This window comes from Palaemon carinicauda, chromosome 14 (genome assembly GCF_036898095.1).
Source record: "Palaemon carinicauda isolate YSFRI2023 chromosome 14, ASM3689809v2, whole genome shotgun sequence".
Taxonomy (NCBI): domain Eukaryota; kingdom Metazoa; phylum Arthropoda; class Malacostraca; order Decapoda; family Palaemonidae; genus Palaemon; species Palaemon carinicauda.
Genome location: NC_090738.1, coordinates 51,250,835 through 51,272,988, shown reverse-complemented (window position 1 = coordinate 51,272,988; position 22,154 = coordinate 51,250,835). Strand labels below are relative to the sequence as shown.

Sequence of the window (22,154 nt, the reverse complement as noted above, 5' to 3'; positions counted from 1 at the left end):
GCTTGAACGGAACGTTTTCTATCCTCTCTCTCCCTCCGTCTCTATCTCTCTCTCTCTTTCTCTCTTGATTTCGCACCTAAGAGAAGAGCCCAATTATATATCGTCAAAAAAAAAATGTTATTTGACTAAAGAAAAAACTGAAAGGTTTTCCAAATAAAAAGTTCCTTTAATTTAGAATTTAAAACATTTAAGCTAAGAAAGAATGAACAAAACGTCAGAATCGATTTACTCTTACTGCAAAGTGAAACCGTGATACACTCTCTCTCTATCGTAACGATAGAGCGCATGTTGAACGTCCTGAACGTCAACAACTGCGTAGTCTAAAAAACTAAACGTTAGTTCATCTTTGAAAACAGTACGAAAACTATCAAAGAAATTCTTTCATAAAACATTAAATTTAAAAAGTTTTAAATTCTTTAAAGGCTAAATACGATATAACGGGCTCAACGTTGATTAACTTCGGTTCCAAGTTAGGACCGCCTACTATCAGGAAAGGTCGCAAATAAACAAAACATAAAAATTTATTTTTATATGTTTATAATAAATGGAAAGTTAATCGAAGAGGCCTAATAAAGGCGGAGAGATATAAAATACAGTATATAGATCTATAACGTGTTAAGCAAAATTACTAAAAACCTAAACACACTTCCGCTAAGGGAAGGGTCGGCCATTTAAAAGTGAAAGAGAGTCCATACTCTCTTTGTCACCATAATTAAATCTATCCAAAACGAGTTCAAGTTTTGAGATGAAGATAAAACACCTGCATAGCGAAAGCTCAAAACTAGAATAGTGTACTTCACCAAATAGTTGTGAAAACAAATCCAGTTAGTAACAGCGAATTAGTAGGTCTTGCCGGTAGCCCGACAGAGAGAAAATTGAGTTCTGTGTTTACATTGAGTACTGAGTACCTGCACGACAGATGGCGCTGTTGAAGTACACCCCCTACCTGCATTGCGATCGCTGGCGGATTTTTAACGTAGAGTTTTCTGTCGAGCAATAGAGTTGCAGCTTATATAATCACCGGCTAAGTTTAATATTGAAAAATAACCCTTTATGCAGTAAAAAGTCTCCTTTTACTGATTAGGAAGAAGAAAAGGTATGGTGCAATTTTAAACATGTATTAGACCTTAAAGGAACCCATGCTTCCCATTCTATATCTCCATTTCTTAGCCCATACTAGAACCTCTGCTTAACAGCTTTACAATCTCACATCTACAAGTATGCCTTTTATGGTCTAGGCATGGGTGGGTTAACCATTAGCTTGATTTGTGACACCAGATTAGGCTGGCTAGATAATCAGGTGAAAATTCCCATCCTCTTCATGCTATCTTTCAAGTTTAAATATCACAGATATAGTAAAGAACCTCAGAAAAACAGGCTTCATTCTGTGAGGCCATGACTGCTTCAGATTCAATGTAATAAGGATGCTCAACATTTACAATCCTATTTGGGCTCCTATCAAACCCTGCCTTCTTAGCGAGTTTGGTAAAGGTTTCATTCGTCTTATAACCACCTCGTGACATCCAAATAGGTTATTTAAAAAAACTCTATTAAAGAAGACACACTTGAACACACTTTTGAAGACCTTTACTCTACAAAGTCAGCAGACTACAGGTCAAAGGCCTTCTGGCCCACACACTATTTCTGCTGCTAATATGATTCTGGGATTCTGGTTATCTGCACGGTCACATATGTGTCCTCCAATAACATAAGAATGCTTCTTATTTTTAGTAGTGTCTGCATCACCTTCCATGGTGGAAGAAGTTACCTTAACTTCCACTAACTAGTTGAATAAAGTAAACCCTCCCTTTACAGGAATCTTTTATCCAAAATTGGAGGAAATAACCGAAATCTCTTTTTGACAAGGTAGCGAAAGAGAAGCTGAGCCCGAGATATTTGTATGTGGGTGTGTTCAAGCCTTTTTGGGTCTGAGGGTCAAATGACTACACCGACCGTAATAGGGGTGGCACCATTTGATGTACTAGCATCAGGGAAATCTTATGGTGTCAATTGCAGGTCGATTGGTGGAATGTGGCATGTGAAAGATAGTGCCAAATATGCTGTGAATGGATTATTTTTTGTTAACCCAAACAAAGACATGAGAAGAGCTACCAGTCCCAAAATTGCACACAAACACATAAAACATGTTGAACCTTTTTTTTATTCATGTCGCTGTTTCTGATGGTTGGAGCTGGAGTAAGATTTCAAATTGACTTTTGAGGTCAAAAAGTGCACCATTCAAATAATTGGTTTATAAGAATGTTAGGAAGGTTTATAAAAGCTTAAATTTATAAACAAAATCAAAATTTGTCCTAAATTGTATTTTTCCTAGCTATACAGACACGTAATCATTTAATATAGGAATTCGCTTCAGCTCAGCTGAAACAGCCGGAGAGAAAGAAAAGCAGGCAGTTGTGCTGATTGGTTGGCTAGCGCACCCCCCCCCCACCGCCAGCCCGCTTTCCTCATTCAAATGCTTTAGGCTCAATGTGGAACATGAGAGGAGTGGTAGAGGCGGGCATTTATATTAAATGATTACGGGTTTGTATAGCTAGGAATAATACAATTTAGGACAAAGTGTCATTTGTTCTGACGCGATGTACAAACCTCGTAATCATTTAATATAGGAAGACTCACTGGTTGGTGGGAGGTCTGCCTTTGCTGCTTGTGGACAGCTAACTGCCCGGATATAGACCTGGTCACGAATGAGAGCAGAGGACTAAATCCACCCACCCATGTCTTTAGACCCGACATGATGATGGTGTGGTCTGAGAGACTGGGAGCCGCCGCGCGATGTGTAAGAGCATCGCGCGACCAGAGAGTGTGAACGTAAGAGACACTTGACCCTAGGGTCACAGTGACTGGATAAAACTCCAAAACCAAAAGGCAAAGGGTTTATACATCCACCGTCTTCCCTGCTTAGCAGGAGACAGGGGGAGAATACTTATAAACAAACTCTACCAATCTTACCTGGGAAGACTTGTCTTGATGTATGGAACTCCAAGGGAAGAGACAGAGAGAAAGGCGGATCACCTGCAGACTGCTTTCACACTGCCAAACATACCATAAAATCAAGACAAGAGACTTCCCTGTCCCAGAGGAACTGGAAAGGTCAGACAATAGCTTGAGCTGCTACCACAGGGCCAAGAACAAAGGTGTCCAAGGACTTGTGCGTAAACTCCCTCAAGTAAAAAGCCGTAAATGGTCTGGCGTTAACCAACGCCAGCCTTCAGCACTTGGCCCACTGAGATGCCGAGTTCACTTAAGATAGCACCGGAGACACCTGACGGGACAGAGAAGCCTCTCACCTGAATCGCCACATCCAGTAAGGAAGGAATAGTGAAGGCCTCAAACCTGGGATCGTGGATCGCTGGGTTCTAAGTCTTGGCTACAAACTCTGGCACAAAACTCAAGGAGATCTCCTTCCAACCCTCTGCGTGAGTGACATTACAGGAGAGGCCGTGTAACTCCCCGACTTTCTTCGCCGATGCTAAGGCTAGCAGAAAAAACAGTCCTAAAGGTCAAGTGCCTGTTTGAGGCACGGCTCAAGGGTTCATACAGAACACAAGTAAGTGACCCGAAAATTAAGGTGACATCCCACTGGCGAACTCGAAGTTCCCTCGGGGAACGCGACTGTTCGTAGCTCTTAATGAGCATATAAATTCCCAGGGGGTTGGAGATATCTATGCCCTTCAGACGGAACACCATTGAAAGGGCAGACCTGTACCCTTTAATGGCAGAAACCGAAAGGAGCTTATCTCTGCGAAGAAAGACTAGGAAGTCTGCGATCTGAGTCAGAGAGGCTCCGACTGGAGAGATACCCCTTCCACTTTCCCTGGTAGACTGAGGAGGAGGATCTTCTAAGGTACAGTACCCTGAAATGTCTCTCACAGCGAGTTGCGAAAAGCCTCGCGTTCTGAGGAGATGCTGGATAGTTTCCACGCATGAAGTCTGAGCGACTGCACTGCCTGGTGGTACCTGTTCGACAAGGGTTGCCGAAGGAGATATGGCCAGTGTGGTAGCTCTCGCGGTGCCTCGACCAGGAGCGACAACAGATCGGGAAACCATTCCATATGTGGCCATAGTGGAACAATGAAAGTCCTCCTGAGTCCTGGAGCTACTAGGATCTGGTACAGGACTGCGCGAAGCAAGCAAAAAAGGGGGGGGGGGGAATGTGTAGCAATCCAGTAGATCCCAAGGATGTTGCAGTGCGTCCTCAAACACAGCCGCGGGATCTGGTATTGGAGAGCAAAACACGGCAAGCTTGGCGTTGTGCCGTGTTGCGAAAGGTCGATGCATGGTTCTCCCTAGAGGTCGAGTACTCTACTCGTGACCCAAGGGTGAAGAGACCATTCTGCCCCTATTACCTGGTTTCTGCGACTTAGGGCGTCTGCCAGAACACTTCTCTTGCCTGGAATATACCTGGCTGACAAGGTTACGTGTTGACTCTGCCCACAGAAACACCTGCCTCGTCAACTTCTGCAAGAGACTTGAGAACGTACCCCCTTGCTTGTTGACATGTGTGACCACGGACATGTTGTCGCTCATCAGCACTACCGAGTGCTCTCTCTAACGGGTCTGGAAATGAAAGAGTGCTCTCGAGACTGCCATCATTCCCAGAACATTGAAGTGCAGGTGTTTCTTCTCTTCCGACCACACACCAGACATGACCAAGTCGTCCAGGTGTGCACCCCAACCTTCTGTGGACGCGTCTGTGAACAGACGGAACTGAGGTGGAAGAGGGTTTATGAGAAAACCCTCTCATGAGGTTCTCCTCGTTTAGCCACGAAACGAGATCCTCCCTTACCTCGCGTTCCATGAGGAATGGACGAGAGGGAGGATCGGTGACTGCCAACCACTGCTCCTTCAGACACTACTACTGAGGGGAGCGGAGATGGATCCGCCCGAAAGGAACGAGCTTCTTTAGTGAGAAGAGGTGACCTAGAAGAGCTTGCCACTGGAGGGCTGGAATGCTGAGTTGATCAGCATTCCCAGATATTTCACCTTCTGCTTGGGAATGAGGTTCGACTTCTCACAATTCACCACGATCCCCAGATCGCGACAGGCTGCCAGTAGCGAGTCTCGATCCTGACTCAACTGCCCCTGCGAGAGAGCGAGAATTAGCCCGTCATCGAGGTACATCTGTATGCGGATGCCCCTCGAGTGGGCCCAAGTTGCTACCGTCATGAACACTTGGGGAGCTGTGCACAGTCCGAAGCACAGTACTTTGAACTGGTACACCGTGCCCTGGAAGGTGAATCGAGGGTATTTTCTAGACGACTGATGAACTGGTACTTGAAAGTACGTGTCCTTCAAGTCTATTGAAAGCATAAAGTCGTACTGCCTAATGGCTAACAGAACAATGCGAACTGTTAGCATCTTGAATGCAGTTTGCTGAACAAACATGTTCAATAGCGAAAGGTTGATGAACTGTCTCCAACCTCCTGGTGATTGATAGTGTACGACTTCTTGCGCATCGTTCTCCAACATTTCCTGGACCACCGCCTCCAAGGCCAGAGCCATCAGGGATGTTGGAGCATATGTGTGGAACGCTATTGGAGTGGAGGATGATGGGGGGCGGCGATGAAGCACGAATGGGAGCTTGTACCCTTCGCGAAGGGTCGACAATAACCATTCCTCGGCCCTGAGTACTGCCACATCACCCAATGGCACCACAGGCATCCTCCTACCCTCTACAGCATGGGAAGTGGAAAGCCAATCTCAGCGTTTCCCTTTCCTTTGCTAGCCCCTGTTCTTTCCCCGACGTGGCGGAGCTCCCGAGGGAGGCTGAAAGGTCTGTTTGGGGGCAGAACCTTTCTGAACAGGAGCAGGTCTCGGCTGCACAGGAGCAGCAGGAGCACAAGCAGTGGTACTCTTGCCACTTCCCGTGGGCTTGTCCTAATTCGGCCTGGCTGCGGACGGTTTCGCGGGACCAGGTCCCTTGAAACTCACATCTAGCGCCTGGTGGATAATGGAGTCCTCCGAGTCGAGGCGCCATTTATCCCGCGCGGCCCGAACTTCCTCTGGTGGAAAGAGAGAAGTTGCAGCTCTAATAGGAAAGTTCCTGAGTGCCAGGGCCTTTCCTGAACCAATCTATCTCGCTAAACGAGTAGCTACTGCCTCACGTTTTTTGAGGATCAGATTGGCATACTGGGTAGCAAGCTGGTCCAAGAGAAAAGCAACAGCTTTCCCACCAGACAAAGCCAGGTTCCTGTACTGCTCCATGTGTTCGGGGTTAGCGAGCTTGGTGTCCCGCACGAACACAGTGGCCATACCACACCAGTGGTCGTGCCACGAAGCAGTCTTGAGAGCAGCTACAGAGATGGACTCCATAGTTGAAATCTCAGAGGCCGAGAAGGCCACTCTCTGGGATTTCAAGCTCTCGACCGAGGAACCCCCAGCAAGCGCTTTGACCGCGGGGTCAGAAGGGAGAGGACAAAACACAGAAGACTCTGTGACACAGTACCTCTATTGTCGCTGGAGTGGTTGAAGGAGAAACTTGTTCGAACCTTGGCCTAAGCGAGTCACCAGGTCCTGCGATCTGGTCACTCACTCGGTCCAAAGCTCAAGCAGCCTGTCTCAACCAAGGTAGTGTGAGAGGCCGTGAAATTCCTTCGGGAGCTCACCATAGGATCTCCAAGGCTGTACACTTATCTCAGACACTACCGCAGGAGGAGCCCTGAGGCCATTAATCTCAGCCCCCACGTGGGGTTAATGACCTCTAGGAACTATGACTCCACCTCGGGATCTTCCGTCTCCATGGCCGGTGAAGGCCGTGGAAGTGGCTGATCCCTCGGTCCCGCTACATCCATAGGTGTAGGGGAAGCGACATGTTGCACGGGTGATGACATCCCCAGGAATACCCTTGCTCTGGTCCTAGGACCGAGCCAGACGTGTATTGAGGAGTCAAGGAAGGACCCTGGCAGGGTTCATCCCCGACGGAATGCATCGAGGTTCCCACAGCGACCGAGTGCGTGACTGGTCGCTGCGAGCCCCACAAAGCTCCCGAAGGAGCTTGAGCGCGAGCGGGGTCGCTGGGAACTGCAGCGCTCACACCAGGAGGTGTAGACAGGTTAGTTGCGTGAGTGGTGCGCGCAGCCTCACCTGTTACATGGCCAGAAAACATGGGGGCTGGCTGCATCTCTCGCGGCTGATAAGCACGAGAGCTAGCCTGATCGTGCATGACTGACCCCCATGCCGTGGGCTGAGTCGCGAGGTGGCTCCATGCCAGGCACGAGTCGCTCGGGTCGAGTGCGCGACTGTCTGGGCTTGCTCCCTGCTCATGCGACACACGGGTCGCTGAGCTGGTCCACGTGGCTACCCCCGTGGAAGTAGTCGTGAGAACCGCAGATTCTTCACGAGAGACCACAGCTGAGATTTCTCGTGCCGAAGCCAGGACTCTCCTTTCCCCGCTCAAGAGCAGTTAAATTTGAGTCTGAGTAGTAGATCGGGGGTCGGAGGACCCCGTCACCATGCTCTGGGAGACGATACCTACGCCCTTAAAAGCAGTTGTCGTGCATGGAGGCCTTGGGCGAGATTCGCCGTGAACAATCCCACTAGTGTGGGGAACACGGGAATCTCGCACATTGCCCTCATTCTCCGGAGGAGAAGACGTCTGTCATGGTGCCATGTCCCTTCGACTGCGACTGGCCTTCCTGGCCCTCTTCACTTTCCTCTTCTTCCCCTTCCTCTTTCCCCTGGGGGAGAAGAGTCAGAGTCAGAAGATGAAGATGAAGAGGAGGAGAGAGGAGGAATACCTAGAAGAGGAATACCACCCAGGCTTCCTCTTCTTATGCCTCCTCCGAGGTGCTGGAACATTGGTCGATGCAACAGCAGCCGACACTGGACGAGAATGAACAACCTGAGCCATGTCTGTAGGAAGAGCCGTGGTTGGTGAACATGGTGAACCTGAAAAATGACAAAATTCGTAGATAATTTGTATTTTTCCTAACTATACAAACCTTAGCTATTTAATAGTGGTATTACTTACGGCGTAGCTGAAATGACGAGCCATTGATTTTTAACGGGGGTTTACTACCCACACCACTAGTTAGTGGGGGTAGGGGAGGGTAGCTTGCTACCCCCCCCTCTCACACACCTGTGCTTGAGCTCACTTTGCTTGGAGGTAGGACTTCAAGGGAGATAGGGCTGGCGGGGCCAGCCAAGTTTGGTTAAATAGCTAAGGTTTGTATACTGTAGTTAGGAAAAATACAAATTATCTACGAAATTGTCATTTGTTCCGTAACTGGAATACAAACCACGCTATTTAATAGGGGTGACTCACCCATTAGGAAGGGTGGACGTCGCAGCCAGTCTGGCTTTTGGCTTTGCCCGGGGCTCCTTATTTGAGTGTGTAAGCACCCAAGAAATGAAGAGTCACTACACCTCACTAGAACCTTGCTACGCAAGGTCTGCGGCCTACGCAAGCTGTGTGTGAAGGCATAACGATGTGTGACTGGTCCTAGAAAGTTGTTCTAGGACTTTCCCAATACCACCTTGTCAGGGTATGGGGACGTAAGAGTATTAATCTTAATACTAGGAACACAAGGGAGCATGGTTTACCTGCAGTGGTTTAAGGTCATCATGCAGACTAAAACCGGGTAACAATGCCATCAACCTTCTGCTACTTGTCCAATAAGGAGCTTAAAGAGGTTTTAAACCAGCTGTTGTGCAGCAACCACAGGACTGATAGCGAATGTATCGAGTCTCCTGTGGGTCACGTCTTGCAAGTAGTGGGATGTGAATGTTGTTTGACGTTTCCACACCCAAGCTTGAAGAACCTGCGTCACTGAAAAGTTTCTTTTGAAGGCCAGGGACGTAGCTATGCCCCTGACATCATGTGGTCTGGGGTGACGTGACGGAGGAGGGTCTGGATTCAGAGCCAGGTCAATGACCCTGCGAATCCATGCAGAGATGGTGTTCTTGGTGACCCTCCTCTTAGTCCTCCCTGTGCTGACGAATAGTGCTGGCAAACGAGGGCGGGCTGCAGCTGTTCTTTTGAGGTACAGCCTCAAGCTCCTTACTGGGCATAGTAAGAGATGGTCTGGGTCATCTGTAACAGTACGGAGACTAGAAATCCGGAAGGAGTCGAATCGAGGATACGCTACTCCTGGATTCTGAGTCTTAGCAATAAACTCAGGGACGAAGCTGAACGTTACTTCCCCCCATCCCTTTGAATGGGCGATGTCATACGAGAGACCATGAAGTTCGCTGACTCTCTTGGCTGAGGCCAAAGATAGCAGGAATACCGTCTATAGGTTAGGTGGCGATCTGATGCCTGGCGTAATGGTTCATAGGGAGGTCTCTTAAGAGACATGAAAACTTGAACCATGGGGGAGGTCTCACTTCCGACTGAGGGTAGGTAAGTTCATAACTACGTATGAGTAGAGAAAGTTCTAGCGATGAGGATATGTCCATTCCTTTCAGCCTGAAGGCTAGACTTAAGGCTGAGCGATAGCCTATCACTGTCAAGACTGAATGGCGCATTTCTTTACACAAATACACGAGGAACTCCGCTATTGTTGGAATAGTGGCATCGAGTGGAGAGATACCCCTTCCACGACACCAACCACAGAAGACTTTCCACTTTGCCTGGTAGACTGCTGCCGAAGACCTTCGCAGGTGTCCAGACATCCTGATCGTAACTTGTTGCGAACATCCTCTCTCAAAGAGAAGATGCTGGATAGTCTCCAGGCGTGAAGCCGTAGTGAACCTACGGCTTTGTGGAAGATGTTGGCATGTGGTTGTTTGAGTAGATTGTGTTGTGGAGGGAGTTCTCTTGGTGGCTCCGTTAGGAGTAGCAGAAGGTCCGGGAACCATTCCGCGTGATGCCATAGCGGAGCTATGAGGGTCATTGAAAGATTGACCGATGTTCTGGTCTTGTCAAGTACCCTCTTCATCAGACAGAACGGAAGAAAGGCGTAAATGTCGATGTTGTCCCACCGTTCTTGGAAGGCATCTTGCCAGAGAGCCTTGGCATCTGGGACTGGGGAACAGTACAGCGGGAGCCAGAAGTTCAGGGCCGTTGCTAAGAGGTCCACAGTCGGAGAACCCCACAAAGTCAGGACTTTGTTGGCTACTAGATAATCCAAAGACCACTCGGTACTCACTATCTGATATTCTCTGCTCAGGTTGTCGGCGAGCACATTCCTTTTGCCCGGAATGAAGCGCGCCGATAGTGGTATCAAGTGGACTTCAGCCCATCTCAGTATCTCTACTGCTAGATGGGATAGTTGCTGCGAAAAAGCACCTCCTTGTTTGTTGATGTAGGCCACTATTGTGGTGTTGTTGCTCATCACCACCACAGAGTGATTTGCCAGGTACTGTGGGAACTGTTGAAGGGCCAGAAAGACGGCCTTCATCTCTAGGAGATTTATGTGGAGGTACCTTTCTGACTCTGACCAGAGGCCTGAGGTCGTGTGGTGCAGCACGTGGGCCCTCCACACTTTTTTTGAAGCGTCCGAAAACAGCATCAAATCCGGGGGAGGACGAGAAGGTCCACTCCTTTTCGTAGGTTCTCATCTGCAACCCACCACTGGAGATCCATCAGTTCCGCAGGTCCTATGAGATCTGGATGTCCGGGGAGTCGTACGCTTGATTCCACCTGGACTTGAGTCGCCACTGAAGGGATCTCATCCTGAGGCGACCATTGGGAACTAGACGGGCCAGCGATGAAAGGTGACCGAGGAGACGTAACCACGATTGGGCTGGAAGTTCTCGTCTGATAAAAGGTCTTGCGACACTCCTCAGCCTTGCTATCCTGTCGTCTGATGGGAAGGCTTTGTGGAGATTGGTGTCTATAATCATGCCTAGGTATACCAGTCTTTGAGTGGGAAGCAGTGAAGACTTCTTGAGATTTACCATGAGCCCCAGATCTTGGCAAAGTCTCAGAAGTTTGTCTCGGTGTTGAAGAAGTGTTGACACCGAGTCTGCTAGGATTAACCAGTCGTCCAGATAATGGAGGAGACAGATGCCAATCCTGTGTGCTCAAGATGAAACTAGAGTGAACACTCTGGTGAAGACTTGTGGTGCTGTGGAGAGACCGAAGCACAGCACCTTGAACTGGTACTTTCTGTTGTCTAGGCTGAATCTTAAGTACTGTACTTCCTTGAAGACAGATGGACTGGGATCTGGAAGTATGCGTCCTTTAGGTCCAAGTGTGCACATGAAGTCTTGCGGTCTTACTGCTAGTCTGACCGTGTCCGCCGTCTCCATGCTGAACGGAGTTTGTTTGACACACTTGTTCAGAGCCGAAAGGTCGATGACTGGTCTCCAGCCTCCAGACGCCTTCTTTACAAGAAAGAGTCGACTGAAGAAGCCTGGAGATCCGTCAAGGATCTCTTGGAGAGCGCCCTTCTTCAACAGGGTCTGGACTTCTGCCTGAAGGGCTTGCCCCCTTGCCGATCCCATGGCAAGGGAGTTCAATGACACTGGATTCGTCGTCAGGGGAGGTAGAGATGTCATGAACGGGACGCGATATCCTAGACTGATCACGGAGATTGTCCAGGAATCGGCCCCGAGTTTCTTCCACCTGTTTGAGCAACTTTGTAGGCATCCCCCCACTGGTGGACATGCAGGGGGACTGCCTATCCTAGATTTTGCGGCCTCGGCTGCTCCCTCTAGGATTCTTGCCTCCCCTGGAGGACTTTTTGCCTTTCTTTTCTTTGACAGGAATGGGCTTAGACACCAAGGTCTTCGCTGCTGTTGTCATCTTAGTGGTTTTGACTGGACGGGACTGCTGTGGTGCTGGAGGCTTATAGGGCTTGAATGTTAAAGTCCTTTGAAGAAGGGAGTCTTGATGAGACTTCCTCCACATCTCAGCGGCATGTTCCACACCCTTAGGCTCGAACAAGATGGACCCCTCTAGAGAGGAATGTCTGAGCCTATCGATCTCGGTGCTAGGGACCTTCTGATGGAATCTCTCAGCTACTGCATCCCGACATTTCAGAATGGTATTTGCCCACAAGTTCGAGACTTGGTGGGTCAGAAACTCGATCGTGCGAGTACCTGAGAGAAGGAAAGTTTCCAAAGCTTTCCTGGTAAGTTCTTTGGAGAAATCCTCAGAACGTATCAGGATACCTAAGGTCCCTACCCAGATATCGAGCCACAAAGTGGCTTGCATAGCACACTTCGCAACTTTCTCCTGGTTGAGCATCTCGGCTGCCAAGAATAAGACCTGCCGGTCGGAGAGTCTCTCAAGAGGGACTCCCCTGGTAAGCTCTTCCAGTGACTGGTGAAGAGGAAGAGCTAAACAAGGCTCCTCAAGGATCTCTAAGTACCTCCTCTGCTGTGGACTGGAACGGTTGGAGGAGGACATCTCGGAGAGCTGTAGAGAGATCTTGTCCCTGGTATTCTTAACCCCTTGAGACCAGGGCAGTGCTGCACTGGTCTTGGAGGGTTTCTGAGTACCAAAGACACGGTCCAAGACCATGTCCTTGCCCTCTCGAGGAAGGATCTCTGGGTCGGAAAACCCGTTGAGAGCCCTCATTAGAGACAGAACTTGCCAAAACGCATGTTGACTCTTGCTGGTCTCCTCCTGTTGTAGGACTTGCAGCGAAGTTTCCTTCTGTCCCCAAAGGCTCTTCTTGGGGAGAGTCACGGACGTCCCTTGAGTGGCTAGCTGGCTCCATCCTAGTCCTAGTAGAGGACTTCGGCAATGTTTTGGAGTCCTTAGATTCCTTCCTGGGAAGGATGTAGGACTCCAACATTGACGAGGGTGGCATGTTCCTTTCAATCCCCAACTGAGTAGACGCCTCGGCGCGAGGAGAGGTTTCCCCCACTGGTGCGATGGGGGAAAGTCTCTCCTCGCGTGATTCCCCTGGGGACGGGAAATCTTTGTCCGAAAGGGAAGGAGAGGCAGTCTGGGGAAAAGAAGGAACTTGCCTCGAAGGTCTGCGTGGAGTCAGTTTCGCCCTTGGGGAAGTTACCGCGTCTGGAACTCCTCTTTTTCTCTTCAAAGGGGTAGAAGCAGCCATGGATCTGTGCCCTAATTCAGAGAAGACAGGCTTGAAAGCCTGCGTTACAGCTCTGATCAGTGCACCGAACCCGGGCTGTTGGCTGACAGATGCGCTGTCAGACATACCCTTTAAAGGGACAAGAATTGAAGGATCCCTGGGAGGAGTTCTCATCATTGGTGGGTTCGCCTGAGATGGCTTTGGGATCCTGGACCGCTCTAGATGCTTCCCTTTTCCCAAAATGCGCGGTGGAATGCGCTTGCGGAGAGGGGAATGAGGTGATGGCGACCTTGCCGAGTGTAGTTCAGCAGTCTCGCGCGCGGGAGGATATTGACGTTCGCGTGAGGGAGAATAATGGGGCTCGCGCGAGGGAGAATACCGAGGCTCGCATGCAGGAGACTGCTGGCGTGCGCACGGGCACGCGGGAAAATGCTGGTGCACAGGAGACTGTTGACGCACGGGAGCGCACGCGGGAGACTGTTGGTGCGCGAGCGTGCATGCGGGAGACTGTTGGCGCGTACGCGGGCGAGAGTTCGCTCGTGCCTGTACCAGCCGTAGGGCGCACGCACGCAGGAGAAAGATAACTAGCGCGCGCAGTTGAAACATGTGAGGCGCGCAGGTGCGCGATAGAACATTGGCGCGAATCCGTTGGAGAGGATAGGCGAGCGCGCCCTGTGTATCGTCGCGGATGCGTGCGGGAGAAGGCTGGCGCGCTGGTACTAGTAGGCACGTGGGAGAAGCCAGCTTTGTTGACTTCCCAGCAGCGCCCAGATCAGTAGATCGTTGGTGCGCAGGAGAGTTAGCTGTTGGGCGTGTTTGCGGGAGAGCGCTGGCGCGCAGGAGATCACTGATGCGTAAGAGAGCGCTGGCGCGCAGGAGGTTGATGGCACGCAGGTGAGAGTTGTCGTGCAGGTGAGTGTTTGCGCATAACTGGGCGCGGGCGCGTAGGGGAATGTTTGCGCTTAGGCTCAGGCAAGACCTGGAGCGCAGGAGAACGTGGGCGCATATGTGCATGAGGGCGTGCATAGCGCGTGATGGAGCTATGCTCCTGTTGGGACATATGCCCGTGTTGGCGCATACGCCGTTGATGCCCTGTGTTAGGGTTTAGAGATGGGGCCTGACGAGTTACTAAAGAGGGCTCGTCAGGTTTCGTTGGCGCATAGCGCTTATCTGGTTGGCGCGCCTTAGGGCGCTCAGGTGAAGTCTTGTTAGGCCTATTTAAAAAAGGTGACGGCAGGTCGGCAGGTCTGTCGGGTGGAAGGTCGACGTGTCCTTTAAAAGGACGACCTTCCACTGAAGGAGACCGCGAATGGTCTGCAGAAAGGTCCAGGACCAGTGATAGGTGATTGGTCTCGAAGCTCCTCTGCGGTAGACTGCAACGAAGGTGATGAACCAAAGAGGCGCCTCGCAGGTGAAGGAAGGCCTCTTTGGCGAAGAGGAAGGCGAGCCTTCCGACGAATGCGTCCTCTGGGGGCTGTTGGATCAGCAAGCTGACCTTCTGCAGTCATCCGAAGAGGAGTCTCTGTAAGCGAACTCCCCCGAGGGCAAGAAACACCAGCAGGAGCGACTGACGATGGACTTAGTTTCTCCCTCGTAGGTTGAACAGAGACGCGAGAAACTAAGCCTTCAGCTACCGTAGGGTTTGAAGAGGCAGAGGTGATGGGTGATACCACATTGGATACCTCTGACACCACAACGTCGACAAGATACAGAGGATCAACCTCTGCCGGTGACGGCGATTGCTTGACAGCGGCACCCAATCGGATGTAGTTAATCAAAACCTCCTTGGAGGGCGAACCCGTACGCCCCAAGGAGAACCAAAGCTGAAAAATGGGGGTGAGTGACATATCCTCCCCAGGGGGAGAGGTGGAGCTGCTTCGCTAGGGGAAGCAACGTCATCTCTCGAGCCCCGAGGTTGGTAAACAGTACATCGACGGTCTCTCGAAAGAGACCGACCGAGTGGGAGCTTTGGAGGAGGTTTGGGCAACGGAAGAGGAGGCCTTGGGTTTTTCTCCTTTCAAAGAAACCTTCGAAGGAGGAATATTCCGTTTGGACTTCTTCTGTCGTCGCAAAAACCTCTCCCACTGGGAGGTAGACCACTCCCAACACCTGTTGTTGCTATCACACCATTGGCCCCTACAAGGACAAAGGGCGTGAGGATCAGTCTCGACCGCCAACATGAATGTTCCACAGGGGCGGTCAGGAAACCCAGGGCAGGTGCGAATATTCGCAGAGGCCAACTTCACAAACAGAACTAGAAAAAGAATAAGACAAAAGCATTAAATGGCTGCCAAATGACGGCGAGGATGAGAGCGGACACGTCCGACTACCATCCGAGCCAAAGGGCAAAGTGAGCTCAAGCACAGGTGTCTGAGAGGGGGGGGGAAGGGGGGGGTTAGGGGGGGGGGGGAGTTAGCAAGCTACCCTCCCCTACCCCCGCTAACTAGCGGTGTGGGTAGCAAACCCTCGTTAAAAATTAATGGCTCGTCATTTCAGCTACGCCGAAAGTAATACCCCTATTAAATAGCGTAGTTTTTATTCCAGTTACGGAACAAACATATTGTATCAGCAGGAGTTTAGTAGATTTTAATTTTAACTGCTTATCAGCAGGAGATTTGGCAGATTTTAATTTTAACTGCTTATCAGCAGAAGATTTGGCAGATTTTAATTTCAACTGACTCGCGGGCGAAGCTGTAAAGGATTTGCCATCAGTTGTTAAAGAAATCTCGGTGATAAAACCTTACTCTCCCTTGTTTTAACAGGGAGTCCTGCAATTATTTTACCCTTGGAAGAAGCTTGCATTTTGCCAGGAACAAATGCTACATAGTCAACAACAACAGGCATCAGTAAACATGGGAGTCGATAAAGTTACAACCCAGGGTTGCCAGGTTTCCTAAGTGAGAAAAGGCCAACTTTGACTTTGATCAACGGCAGCTTTAAGAAGTTAAAAAAAGGCCAAAGGTATAGCCTTTAAGGCCAACCTATTATGATATTGCTAAAGGCTAACCAATTTCAAATAAAAAAAGGCCAAATTTGATGTCTTTAGCTGAAAAAGGCCAACCTGGCAACCCTGTTACAAACTCGATTACATTCATGTGTTCATCAACAATCGTAGCATTCAAATGACGTTGTTGAAGCTCGTCCGGCATATTTAAACGGCGTCTTAACAAATCTAAGTCAAGCTTACCTGATAATCTGAGACGCCCAAAATTCCCCCTTCTTATCGGGTAACGTGTCGTCATCGGTAACAACAATCTGTCGGGTGTCTCTCGGGATCGCTGAAAAAGCGGAAGCGCTAAGGTCAACCGCTCCCACGGCGAAACCCAAGAAAATCCCGACTGACTGAGAATCCGGGTTTCCCAAAATGGCGGCCAGGATTCACACTACGGCAAGGAGAACCTTGAGAGCGAGGTTTTTCCCTGCATGTCGAGAAGAGCGTGTGCAGGTTTACAGAAGGTGACGAACGCCACCCACTTTTTAAAGAGTAACTTTCTCCTTCATAACAAAGACCAATCACTAGTACACAAGGACAAGAGAAGGCAAAAGGCTGTAGCGTAGAGAGCGGAGAGTAGGCAACCATCCACATTGAGCCAAAGCAAGTGAATGAGGAAAGCGGGCTGGCGGTGGGGGCATGCGGAGCTAAGCTCCACCCCATACCGCCAGCCAACCAATCAGCACAACTGCCTGCTTTTCTTTCTCTCCGGCTGTTTCAGCTGAGCTGAAGCGAATTCCTATATTAAATGATTACGAGGTTTGTATATCCTGTCGGAACAAATAAAAATAACGAAATTAAAATGATAAATGAAAAATATGCCATTTAAATACTGAGTATTGGTGTACAGTACAGTGTTGAAATATTAAATGTAAAGTGGTAATATAAATCAATATTCTATTGTACTTATTATAATGATTGTAAACTGTTTTAATCACCAGCCATATAATTGCCTCATATTTGTGTTTCAAGTTTATGCAATGCCTTACACCCAGTACAAAAATTAGAGCTGAATTGCAGGTCCAGTTGATGACAGAATAACGGGCTATTTTAGTAGGGGGACCTCCTTAATGCACAATTCTCATGCCCCTAGACAATTATGTAATGGGTGGCATGCATATTCTCTGTTGGTTTTGCTTCCCTGAGGTCTTTATTATTCTGAGAGAATTACTTATGAGAAGAAGGCTACTCGTCAAACTCTAAGACAGGAACATTTTATGAAAATTTGGTGTTCGGTAACAACCAGGTTCAATGTGATATTCTATTACAGCGGATAAACCCTTTATGTGATGAAAGTTGTTGAGGGTGGTGTGGTGCGATGGTGATTGTTCCCATTTAGTGTGCTAGATTATGATTTGGTAGGGCTCTCTGAAGTGGTTCTTTGCTTAACTCTTCTCTATTGTGTCATTGTGAAAAGAAGATAGTGTTCGTACAGAAATGGATAATTTTAAATGATCACAACCCACTCCAGTGAATTTTCTTCCTTTTGAATTATTAACAGTCATGCTGAATTGATTTATGGTGTGTGTTTGGACTATCCTGGCATTGAATTAGCGTTTCACACCACACAGACTGAGTCCATTTTGATTCCAGGAGCTCTCTTTCCAAAAGTATAAATGTGTCACTATATTATACTGTATAACAAACTTGGTTACCTTCAGTGTTTAATGGTATGCAGTTTTATTACATAATGTATTCGGTTCTATAATTTTTCATTGATTATAGTAATTGCAGATGTATCTTCAGGTATTATTTTCAACCTTGTTATCTTTACATTTTTGTCAATGATATATTAATGGGTATAAGGATAGAAGTTTTCTTTACTTTGTTTATAAAATAAATAGTTCTTTTCTAGCCTATTTTTTTAGTTTTCTTTTCATAAACTCATAATGATCCTCAATTATTTTCTTAAAGCCAATTAACTGAAACTTCGTAATTCAATGCTCTGAAACTGAAAAACTAACCTGAGGCCCATGTTTCCCAGAACCAAAACAAGGGTTGGTGCACATTTATCATATTGCTCCTTAGAGCCAGTTAGTTAGTCATGATTGGGGTCGTTATATAGGTAGTAAGTTTGCGCGTTATACCCAGCTGCTACTTATAACACCTTAAATTCCTATATCTACTTTGAGGTTTTTCAAGCTATTGTGAGGAGGGGGGAGGAATGGAACACCCGCGATTGCCGAAGGATTACTGTACCAGTATGCACAAACTTATCTTTCCGATAAACTTTAATTTTGTTGATACATGAAAATAAGTGTGTAGTACTTCAAACAAAGGAAATTAAAAAATTAAATCAGCTTGAAAAGACAGGTCTTCTAAACTAGGAAAGGTCTTGCTTGTTGGATAATAACATCTTTACTTCTATATGCAATTTTACACTTAGTGCCCCTGACTATGTTGGCAACAAGGCATTAGTAATCTGTGCTAGATTTGGGTTTCCTCAGAAAATTTTTTTTGCTACTAAAACAATTTGAATACTGAAACTTCAACTACATAACAAACTGCATTACAGCAAGCAGATATCTATAGGCTGTTTGACTTCCTTTGAACCATAAACTGAACAGATTTAACACTATCCATAAGTACAGTACAGTACTGTAATGAACAACATTTGATTTACCTACCTGATTTAAAAGACCAAGGAAGAAGGCTTTAGTTAAATTCTGTATGTGCTTGGTGGAACCCTCAACCTTGACATAGATATCCTTGATTCCAATTACTTCACATATAGTACGAATAGCTCGATGACATACAAGACCATAGCCTTCAGGCATTTTCTTTGCAAAAATTTTCGTGGCACCAAAGTGACTGAAGAAATCGTGCATTACTAAGGAAAAAAGAAAAAAATAAGTTATTAACCATAAAAAAACTATTTTATAAAAGATTTTGCTTAAAATATTTTGCCTTGAAGAAAATATGATATATTAAAAGTAACAGGATCAAATAGTTTTGTGCAATGGGTTTCCCTGAAAAAATGCTGTCCTAAAGGAAATTAACCTACAGTATGTTAAAATAACAGCAAAAGGATAAGAAAATGGATAGTATGCCTCTGTTTGACCATATTTATGCTATTAAACCAATATTGCACCTAATACACAAGTTATCTTGTTTTTCCTATGCAATAGAGCCACAGAGATCAAACGCATCTGAACCATTAAAAATAAATTAGTTGAATGATATATTTGAACAATTTTTGAACCAGGAATCGAAAGATAATTCATAGATCAAATAGATAGTCGCAACTTGCTGGGACCAGTATGCTGAGAGGCATATCAGCAGCAGCATAAGGCCTGTCCAGACAAAGGTTTTACAGAATAATGCACTCAGTTGTTTGCATAGCTTTCTCCCAGCTGTTTATCTTTTTGTTTCATCTTCATTGCTTTATGCTATACAGTATTGTAATATATTCAAACAAAATGGGTCATTGGGAAGGTTAGTGGTAATTATAAGGCAAAAATAAAAGCTAAAATCTAAGATAAAACAAAGAAAAAGAGATCAGTGTTTAGTCTGAGGGGTTTAGACTTGTCTAATCTAGCCAGGCCTTCTACCACTTATATCAACTCTCCTTTGCTACAGGAAAAGTGAAGCTCAGTTTTCCTTTATTTTATCTATCTATTGTTTCTTATTTTTTGGATGTTAACCATGGCAGTACTGTAAAATTCATGTAAAAATACTTTATAATGAGTGATGCTTGGGTCTGGAACTATTACTCCTTTTTCACTAACTTTTAGGGGAAAAATTAATTCTAGTGTTTGAATGCCCAGAAATTGTTTGGTCTCAAGTATTCAACTGTAAACACAGTTGAATACTTGGTCTTCCACTATCTTGGGGTAGAGTTCTCTTGAGGGTACACTCAGGTACACCATTCTATCTTCTTTCCCTTCCTCTTGCTTTCTTTTCAATTTTTTATGGTTTATATATGAAAGATTGATTTTAATGTTGTTACTGCTCTTAGAATATTTTATTTTTATTGTTCATTACTTCTCCTGTAGTTTATTTATTGCTTTGTTTCCTTCCATCACTGGGCTATTTTTCCCTGTTGGAGCCCTTAGGCTTATAGCTTCATGCTTTTCCAACTAGGGTTGTAGCTATGCTGGTAATAATAATAATAATAATAATAATAATAATAATAATAATAATAATAATCATAATAATAATCATAATAAAAATAATAATAATAACATAAGAATTCACTTCTTGTGTAGTCTGGGTTATGGATGTGAAGATTGAGTGAGATTAGGAGGCAAAAATGTAATTGTAAAGGATAGGTTTGTATAAAAAGAGATTTTATTTAATCCACGAAATTATATTTCGCATAAAAACCTATTACTGTATTTAGATAAGCCTGAATTGCAAAATAAGATGAAAAACTGAGTTCCAGAATAAATTCAAGAGTTCTCCAGCCTAATTGGAAGATACGTGTATCAATAAAATTAACAAATAAATCAGTACTCCAAAGGACAGAGTTATAACTGAAGTCAAGACACTGTAGTACAGAATATGCAGCAAAATAAGAGGTCTGTATTTATTGAACATAGAGGTAGCGTAACTAAGACATACAGTACTATTGGACCATGCAGGAGTTTCTAAATCCTGACAACTCCAGGCTTCAAGGATTTAAATCATGAAAAACACGCACAAATCAATAAGGGGACCAGGGTCTTCCAAACTAAAGTTGAAGCAAGTCATCAGTATCACACTATAAAACATACATTACTATTGCTAAAAATCAAACAAGATCAGTATCTGATATAAACTTGAAAAACTATTAGCATCCTACACAGCATAAGGATACCAAATTCTTGATATTTGGTAAAGATGTACCTGCCTGCCTTTCCATAGACCTCAGAGAGAAATTCCTCCATTCAATCCTTAAGATAAATGCATTCAATTAATAAATACCTCAGTTAGGAGAACCATGGAGAGTGATTAATGTATGAGTCACTAAAAATTTATTTAATGTGCTCCCTAATGTTAAACTACTAAAGCATAATCTCCTACCTTTAAAGAATGGTGTCATGTTTTCAAATAGATATAGTATTGTAGTGTACATGTAGCTCTGTTATCTTTAAAGTGATTAAACTACAAATTCTTTTGCATATCTGCCTTCCTCTTCACTTATCGGCGCCTACAGTAATACCACCTGATACAAAAGCTTCTGCATAAAAAAGTTCTTGCTGCAAAATGAGATTCAAAGATATTTTTGCTTCCTATTGCAAAAAATGTTTCATAGTACAAAATGAGGTACAGTACGAGAACCCGGCCACCTCCGAGACTGACTTTAAAATTCGCGGGCCACCAGCCGTAACCTACCTCGCCACCATCCTCCTGCGCTCCGATTAGTTATCTCTCTACTCTGATGCTAGTTACCATCATTCAATCCTGCTCTCCTATTGGTCAGCATCTATCCCATCATGCATCTGCGTATCGGCGCCCCTTGATCATTTAGTTTCGTCAGCGCTATCGTTAACATTGAATTCATGTTGGTGATTTTGCTTTCATGCTGTTAGATACTGAACTGTATCATGTTGCATTATTCAACTCATACGTTATTAACCATGGGTCCCAAGAAAGTTACTGATGTGCAGGGAAAGAAGAAGAGGATGCTTGCTGTGGATATGAAGTTTGAGATAGATAATCAAAAAGTATGAGGCTGGTATATGGTTAAGTGTGATCACTAAGGAATATGACCAAAATCCATCTACGATAGGATCCATCCTTAAACAGAGGGGTGTAACTGTTTTCCCCAACAAGAGGAGCCACGTCAATGATGAGATGGAGAGACTGCTTCGCCTGTGGATCAAGGATAAGGAAATCGCTGGAGACCAGATCACCAAGACGATAATCTGTCAGAAAGTCAGCCCCATTTTCGGTGATCTCATGTGTGCTCAGGCCGAAGACTACAGAGGAGAAGGGACCCCCAGAGTTCAAGGCTTCTCAGGGGTGGTTTGAAAAATTCAAGAGAGGGTTTGGTGGCGCGGTTTGGGGAGGCTGCCAGCTTGGACACAAAAGCGGTCGAAGCCTTTGTTAAGATGTTTAGCAAGTTGACTCTCCAGGAAGGCTACAGTCCCCAGCAAGTCTTCAATTGTGACAAAACTGGGCTTTCCTTGAAGAAAATGCCTCGTCGGATGTACATCATGGAGGAAGAAAAGAAGCTACCCAGGTATAAGCCTATGAAGGACAGGCTCACCTTGCCCACTGAGTAA

The 22,154-nt window shown here is 46.3% G+C and overlaps 1 protein-coding gene across 1 annotated transcript in view; it reads right to left on the bottom strand.

The window, feature by feature from the left end:
- mRpS5 (mitochondrial ribosomal protein S5) overlaps positions 1-22,154 on the bottom strand; it is a 329,930-nt gene that overhangs the window by 73,489 nt on the left and 234,287 nt on the right. The window contains exon 6 of the mRNA XM_068387104.1: positions 18,573-18,775. Coding sequence (XP_068243205.1) covers positions 18,573-18,775 — 203 coding nt within the window. The remainder of the gene's footprint in view (positions 1-18,572; positions 18,776-22,154) is intronic.